Source organism: Hippocampus comes, unplaced genomic scaffold, assembly GCF_001891065.2.
Source record: "Hippocampus comes isolate QL1 unplaced genomic scaffold, H_comes_QL1_v1.1 scaffold50, whole genome shotgun sequence".
NCBI lineage: Eukaryota > Metazoa > Chordata > Actinopteri > Syngnathiformes > Syngnathidae > Hippocampus > Hippocampus comes.
In genome coordinates this window covers 1,572,572-1,580,752 of record NW_017805122.1, presented here as the reverse complement: position 1 = coordinate 1,580,752, position 8,181 = coordinate 1,572,572, and the positions used below count along the sequence as shown (strand labels likewise).

Sequence of the window (8,181 nt, the reverse complement as noted above, 5' to 3'; positions counted from 1 at the left end):
AGTGGGAGGGAGGTGGGGGGGCGGGGTGGGGGAACACTTCCTGACACTTTGCCCGCAAAAAGACAAGCGTCAACGGCCGCGCGCGTTGGTAACTTACCGTCAACGAGACGTAGTTGAACCGCACCGACGAACGAAGACCAAGGCTCGCTGAGGAAGCTATCCGGACTTGGGATGAGGCGAGCCAGTGTCGCCATTGCTCTTCCTCCTTGTTGCTTTGCCGCGAGCCGTCCTTCCTCTCTCGCTCTTTCGTTCGTTCGCACGCAGGAGGCGTGGAACGAGTCGGTGACGTCATCTCCGGCACCCCTCGGAGGTAATCGGCACATCGTCGAAGGGTTGGAGTGACAATCGAGTGCCGAGACTCGGTGAGGTCAGAAGTTCAGCGTGGAAATGAATGGTTTCTTCTGGAATTTGTTGTTGTTGTAGTAATCAAATTATTTAAAAAAGTCTCAGTTTATTGTTTGTAGTATGGAGATATAACTGTTAAATCAATACTGTGTATATCATATTTAGTTCAAATCCTAAAAATGATGTGAATGACATGACCAAAGGCAAATCCAGTTCTCGAAGACTTTCAAATTTATCAACGAAAAAGTGCTGAACAGAGACATTTCTGGACATTAGTAAAGTTCTTCAAAATCCTTCTTGAACATTATCATCGAAAAAAATGTAATCATTTCAACGCTTCGAGTATTTTTGAAACATTTTGAAATAATTGACATCATCACTGTCCACTGAATCTCTTTTGCATCCTCCACAACCGACACTGACAGCAGCGGTCTGTGAAATTAAGAAAATGGGCTGTTGGGAATCAATGAAAACAATTCCATGGAACAAAAATTTAGGTTGTAAATAAAGCCCAGTACAGTATTTATGCTACTTTTTTCATTTACCGGGAGCCAGTTTCACAAAATAAAGGCTTCCATGTATTTTACTGCGCTGACCTCTTGTGGCCAAAATAAGCAACTTCACTTTATGAGGATGCATGTGAAACAAGCAATTTTTTTCTGAGTTTACGCAATGATGCTGGCAAGAAAATATTAACACTGAATATTTATACATATTTAAATTGTATTGCAAGGGGGGGAAAGTCATAAAGCAGTCAAAAGATTTAAATGGCAAAACAAACGAAATGCATAGGAGCCATTTGGGACACAGCATGTGCAGGAGGGGCCATCACCAGTATGACCCCGCTCCTGCACATCTCGTCTTTTATTCGGCATCTATATCTACTTCCATTCTAAACAAACGGATATCAAAATGTATTGGAAAGAAACTTCGCAATGCAAACAACAAGCAAGAAAATTGACAAAGGAAAAAAAAAACAGTGAATGGAACATAACATGAAATTATTCAATGAGCTTCAAGGTGCATGCTTTTGAAAGGCTGCTGTAGAGCGTCTCGTTGTCCACCACGAGTGTGTGCACACCATGGGGTAAAAAGCACCACGGGAAAAGAATGAGGAGACTTCGACTTGATTGCCGCAGTCTGGGCCTGTTTAATTTTTGGAGGATGTGGTTTACTCGAGGTATTTGATTGACAGCTGAGCGGCGCGTGGTTTTAGCGCATTCAGCGGCTTGATTTTTTTTCATTCATTTGAAGCCTCATTCTCGATACGCGCCGATTGTTTTGATCGTTCAGGATTTGTCAGGCTAGTTCATAACACGCTTATCCGGTGTGTCAAATTTAGAAGAGATTTATTTTTACTATACGCGGCCTTTAGATAATCCTGGCATTAAAAAAAAAGCCACAAACAGATTCAATAACCGCACGCAGCGAGCCGAGCACCCTTTCTGAAGTAAATAAAGGCGGGCAAAATCTAACCATTTCAATGCATTCAAAAGCCAGGAGAGCCTCATGAATGTTCTTCATGAAGAAACAGAAAAAAAAGCATCCTGACCTCATCAACTTCTCTGCAAAAAAAGAAAATTATGCACAACAAAATTCAGCACGGACGTAAATCTTAAAAAAATTGAGTTGTTAGGCGTCAATATGAGTACCTTCCCCTTACTAGGACAAGTCGAGGGATCATAACAGTACCCGAATGATGACTTTCTTTGGTCAAGCTACAAAATAAACACGAAAGGCATGTTTTGCGATCAGAAAATAGAAATTTGATATTCTAAAAAGCATTGGTGCAAGTAGGGTTTGTTTGGGCACAAAAACGCCAGTTTGTCAATTGCGGTGTGTGTGTGTGTGTGTGTGTGTGTGTGTGTGTGTGTGTGTGTGTGTCTGCTAGATAGCTGCCGGAACCTGCTGCCTCCCCGGTCCCGGTTGGGTTGAGATTTTCTGCGAGTGCCAGCGAGTCTCCTTGTACACGAACCAGGCGTTGCCAGCCCACACGAACATGTTGAGGTAGCCAAATACCTGAAAACATTTACGCGGGGAGGGGGGATGGGGGGATTTTTAAAAGACAAAAACAAAGCATTTTTCAATCATAAGTAATGATTTGTTGGCTCATTATGAGCTTGCTCGTGTCGATTCCAAGCGAAAAATGAAAGTGTTGTTGCTCAGTGTCTCATGACTGTGTGAGTAAGGAAGCATGTGGTGAAGAAACTGAGGGGGGGGCACTTTTGCATAAAATCCAATTGATGGCGTTCTTTTAAAAAAAAACAAAAACAAACAAACATTACATCTCCAAATATATTTTGTATTCAATAAGTATCAATTGCACGCCACTCATTCTGCCTAGCAACAAGGCAGGGCTGCACAAATGTCACATGACCGGGAAATGAGTTCAGCTAGAGAACGCAGTTTTTTTTGTTTTTTTTTTAATCGATTGTCTCACCACGGAGATGTTGAGCGTCCGCAGGTTGGCGAACTCAGTGACCTCGCAGGTGATGTTGCTCCCCTTGCAGAGCGCCAAGGTGGCGCCGATGCCTTCGGTGTCCGTGGCGTCCTTGATGTTCTGCAGACCCTTGGCCCAGGCCGACGAGCACACCAGCCACAGGAACACGATGACCGCCGTGATCACAAAGTCCTAGAAGCGGTCGGCGCATTCATTCATTGCTTCGTTCCCGCACCGAACAGCTGAACTTTATTCGAGCAGGGGGTGTGTCCACCGCTTGCTACTCTTGAACATGACAAGAGATGCAAAAGACTCACCAAAATGGGTCCAAAGTCAGAGTTCTTGTAAACGTGCATGTAGCCCAAATAAACCAAAAGGGCGGCCATGCTGTACAAAAAGCAGAAAATGGCGACGCCCACGAAGAACTCGGCCGCCGAGGACGAGTCTCCCATCAGGTACGTGGTGCTGACGGAGTGGTTACATAGCGTGGAGTTGCCCTCGATGAGCGGCACCTGGCTTAACCTGACGCACGAAAAACACCAGGTCGGAGTCGGGCTTGACCGATTAATCATCCGGCTCATGACAATCAACCGATTCTCACCTGAAGGGATAGTGGAAGTTGACGTCGAGCGTTTCGTTCCTGCCATCGCCGCAGAAGACGGACAGGATGTTCTTGGCCGCGAAGCCGCCGCAGCTTCCGAAAGCGAATGTTGCCGTGAGCTGTTGGGGACAACAATGTGTCAGAAGCTAATTAGTTCGCTAAAAGTACCGGACACCCCCGAAACAACCTTTTTAATTTCCTGTAGATACCACAAAATGTCAGCACTTGTCTATTAGACAGGGCTATGGCCTGACTAAATGAAATTCCTCCTCTCACTTTGACATAGCTCTTTAGCAACAAGATGTCTAAATATGGTGGCAAAGCAATACTTTCGTTTTAGACAGGGCTATGGCTTGACTAAATGAAGTTCCTCCTCTCACTTCAACATAGCTCCTCCACACCACGATGCCCCAATATGGTGGCAAAGCAATACCTGTACTTTCATTTTAGACATGGCTTTGGTCTCATCAACATCAACAGAGAATAAGGGAGTTTTTCTTCAAACCAAAGTTAAAGTCACATTTTCGACAATCCAATTCATTCTGCAGCATTTCAGTTCGGCGTCTGCTCTTAAGCACCCCCGCCCGAGTTGGGCCGAAATTGCATTCTCACGTTATCTTTGATGGTCTCGAAGGCATGCTGAGGACTAAAGTGTCTCCTTGGAGAGCATTCCACTGCGGAATTCCCAGCAGGAGCGGGGGCAGGATGCGATTTAGCGCGGAGGAGACCATGTGATGCGGGCGCACAAACGCCATTCTTTGGAAACGGGTTTGGAGAAGTCAGACGGAGGGTATTTGTATTTTTAGGGGATTTGCATTTTTGTGAAATGACAAAATGGGTCAAATTTTGCCGAAGAGCATGTAAGGGTTAAGGGTGTGTTCCGTTTAAAAGTGCTGCTTTAGCATTTTAGCTTCAGGCCTCAAGAACCACACACACACACACACACAAACACACACACACACACACACACACACACACACACACACACACACACTAAGAGGCCTCGAACCAGATGTTTCTCCATATGTCACCGGCCCCTGTGCGCTTCCTGCTTAAACGCTTATTTTGCCCCCCCCCCCCATTAAAAAAACGTGAAGCCACATGGAGCACATATGGGACGACAACATGGCGGTCAGCATCCTCCCGACGTCCATGCATCCAAGACTTCCTGTTTACATTTGAAGTCTTTGAATCTCCGGAAGCCCACTTCTCGATACCGAATGACGACATCGTGGGTGTTGTTTCCCAGCTCATCAAACGACATAATTCGGACTTTCACAATCAACATGTGACCCCAGTGCATAACGTGCGGCTCCATTCGGAGGAAAAATGCCATCAAGTCAGACGAAGGAGCCGACTCATTGCACACTTTAACCCAGTTGGGAGTCAAACATGTCTTTGGAATGAATCTCGTTCACTCTATTCGTACAAATATGCGGTACCTATATGAGCTATTTCCGCCTGACTTGTTATTCCACGAGGTGAATTATTACTGAGCGTGGTTTTAATCTGTAACTGTGTCACTTGACGGGCAGGAAGCTGGTGAAATACGCAAAAGTCGTAACAAGCAGCACTTTTGCGTTCAGCTAGCTTAATGCTAACACACAATGCAAATCACCATTGATAAGCTGATCAAAAGCATCGGATAGTTACGGCGCGATAAACCTTAAGCAATATGTTTGAACACAAACAGTGCGTTAAAATGTATCAACACTATAACAACACTCACAGGTATAGATTCTTTATCTTCGGCAAACAAATATACGAATGTTACTGCGGTTTACTGAGTCACTCGCAGTAGTTTGACTGTACGCTGCCCCCTGCTGGCCACGTTGTATTTAATAACGATGCAAAAAATGTTTAATTCATTACATTATTTCATGTTTGAAAAAACTTGGGATTATAGACTCTTTTTCTTTAGTCTGTCACTGAATAAGATGCTTCTCATCAAATTGCATCGACAACAAAAGTCAAGAAAACGGTCCAAAAACTTTTTATTGCTACTTTAGCGAGTAGTTTAGTTGAGGAAGGAGAGAAAGAACCGCACCTCCTTGTCCTCTGGTTCTGACCCACTTACTTAACCACACACACACACACACACACACACACACGCGTATTAAGCTTTTAACAAAGAACTCTCTTACCCACTCCACAAGTTTGACGAAGCCCAGCGGCTCCTTCAGCGGGGACAAGTTGAGCCGAAATCCGGTCATCACGACTTCGGTCCAAAAACCTTTTTGACGAAGGCGAGCCCCGGACTGTGTTAGAATCGGGGATGTTGGTCCCACACAGAGGCAAAAAAAAAAAAAAAAATTTTTTTTTTTTTTTTTGCCTTTGTGTGGGACCAACATCCCCGATTCTAACACAGTCCGGGGCTCGCCTTCGTCAAAAAGGTTTTTGGACCGAAGTCGTGATGACCGGATTTCGGCTCAACTTGTCCCCGCTGAAGGAGCCGCTGGGCTTCGTCAAACTTGTGGAGTGGGTAAGAGAGTTCTTTGTTAAAAGCTTAATACGCGTGTGTGTGTGTGTGTGTATGTGCGCGCGTGCGGCGCGCGCACACACACACACACACGCGTATTAAGCTTTTAACAAAGAACTCTCTTACCCACTCCACAAGTTTGACGAAGCCCAGCGGCTCCTTCAGCGGGGACAAGTTGAGCCGAAATCCGGTCATCACGACTTCGGTCCAAAAACCTTTTTGACGAAGGCGAGCCCCGGACTGTGTTAGAATCGGGGATGTTGGTCCCACACAGAGGCAAAAAAAAAAAAAAAAATTTTTTTTTTTTTTTTTGCCTTTGTGTGGGACCAACATCCCCGATTCTAACACAGTCCGGGGCTCGCCTTCGTCAAAAAGGTTTTTGGACCGAAGTCGTGATGACCGGATTTCGGCTCAACTTGTCCCCGCTGAAGGAGCCGCTGGGCTTCGTCAAACTTGTGGAGTGGGTAAGAGAGTTCTTTGTTAAAAGCTTAATACGCGTGTGTGTGTGTGTGTGTATGTGCGCGCGTGCGGCGCGCGCACACACACACACACACGCGTATTAAGCTTTTAACAAAGAACTCTCTTACCCACTCCACAAGTTTGACGAAGCCCAGCGGCTCCTTCAGCGGGGACAAGTTGAGCCGAAATCCGGTCATCACGACTTCGGTCCAAAAACCTTTTTGACGAAGGCGAGCCCCGGACTGTGTTAGAATCGGGGATGTTGGTCCCACACAGAGGCAAAAAAAAAAAAAAAAATTTTTTTTTTTTTTTTTGCCTTTGTGTGGGACCAACATCCCCGATTCTAACACAGTCCGGGGCTCGCCTTCGTCAAAAAGGTTTTTGGACCGAAGTCGTGATGACCGGATTTCGGCTCAACTTGTCCCCGCTGAAGGAGCCGCTGGGCTTCGTCAAACTTGTGGAGTGGGTAAGAGAGTTCTTTGTTAAAAGCTTAATACGCGTGTGTGTGTGTGTGTGTATGTGCGCGCGTGCGGCGCGCGCACACACACACACACACACACACACACGCGTATTAAGCTTTTAACAAAGAACTCTCTTACCCACTCCACAAGTTTGACGAAGCCCAGCGGCTCCTTCAGCGGGGACAAGTTGAGCCGAAATCCGGTCATCACGACTTGGGTCCAAAAACCTTTTTGACGAAGGCGAGCCCCGGACTGCGTTAGAATCGGTGATGTTGGTCCCACACAGAGGCAAAAAAAAAAAAAAAGTGGGAGTGATTTGACAGCGTGACGTGTTCTGCTGGTTAACACTGCAAAAAATCAGCACTGAGAAAAAAAAAAGGGACGAGAGAGAGAAAAGTTTGACGATGGATTCTGTCGATGCGGTACCGAATCCCCGAGAAACTTTTTACAGTACAAACAACAAACAAATTAGCTCGGCATTTTTTCCAGCGTGACGTCTGACAGGCACAGAGAGAATTTGATTTTATTTGTTACAGTTCCTCACATTCGCCTTGCGATGGAACGTTCCAGACAATATGTAAAGCCCCCCCCACAAGTTTGAATTTCGTACAGTCTACATTTTTGTGGCTCGCGAGTTGAGCTTCAACGATGGCGAGGAGGTCATATGACAGCTAGCGCAAAAGAAAAATATTCTTCCAGTTATTAAAAAAAAGGAAAGAATATCGAAGTATTACCGAACACGAAACATATTCGCCGGCCACATCACGAGTATTCGAATTAAGTTGCTGTGACGTCACAACAGTCACACCCTTTTCATTTAAAAAAACACTTTCGCTACTAATTTAATCGACTTGAAAATTTCGAACTCTTTGCTTTAAACAGACGTTTGCTTATTTTCTTGAAAGGTTAAACATTCCGGATGCGAGAAAATATTTTTACGGACGCAATCTGTTGTGAGGAAAGTATAGCATCCGGCGCTAAATCAGAAACCATGCATAAAGGTTTCTGCTCGGTAAAAAACAAACGTCACCCCCCCCCCCCAACTAAAACAGAAAAAAAAATCTGAATGAAACATGTTTGAAAACTCACTACTATTTAAGACATATGAAAGTATTAGCCTTTTAGCATGACGCTACATTTCACCAACAACGTCACTATAGTAACATTGCACTACTAGGAAAAATAGTCGATCTATTACAATTGGACTTCGACTAAATATTTAATGAAACCCAGAAAAACAATTTTGACAGGAAAACTTGTCCCCTGAAGTCAAATTCAATGCCTTTTTCATTGCAGTGGACATTTGAACAATAATAAAGAGAATTTGAAAAAAAAAAAAAATAATCGACAGGCGGCTTGTTTAATCGTCGTGTAGTCGACAAAGACAACGATATGG

The 8,181-nt window shown here is 44.8% G+C and overlaps 2 protein-coding genes across 3 annotated transcripts in view; both read right to left on the bottom strand.

Annotated features, from left to right (window-relative positions):
• The window catches only part of atxn7l1 (ataxin 7-like 1), an 18,532-nt gene extending 18,262 nt beyond the window's left edge, over positions 1 to 270 (bottom strand). Inside the window, 1 exon segment of the mRNA XM_019866131.1 lies at positions 98 to 270. The gene's annotated coding sequence lies outside the window, so the exon portion shown is untranslated.
• Positions 271 to 1,048: 778 nt separating this feature from the next.
• Positions 1,049 to 7,530, bottom strand: sypl1 (synaptophysin-like 1). Of its 2 annotated transcripts, none has more exons than XM_019866225.1 (5): positions 6,924 to 7,530; positions 3,387 to 3,505; positions 3,103 to 3,307; positions 2,786 to 2,977; positions 1,049 to 2,364 (listed from the first exon to the last, which is right to left on the bottom strand). In XM_019866225.1, exons 1-5 carry the CDS (start codon positions 6,990 to 6,992, stop codon positions 2,233 to 2,235), a joined length of 717 nt encoding a protein of 238 aa, XP_019721784.1. In that variant the 5' UTR covers positions 6,993 to 7,530; the 3' UTR covers positions 1,049 to 2,232. The 2 variants fall into 2 exon arrangements, with proteins under 2 accessions (XP_019721784.1, XP_019721783.1); XM_019866224.1 differs by lacking the exon at positions 6,924 to 7,530 and adding an exon at positions 5,531 to 5,677.
• Between the last annotated feature and the right edge of the window lie 651 nt (positions 7,531 to 8,181).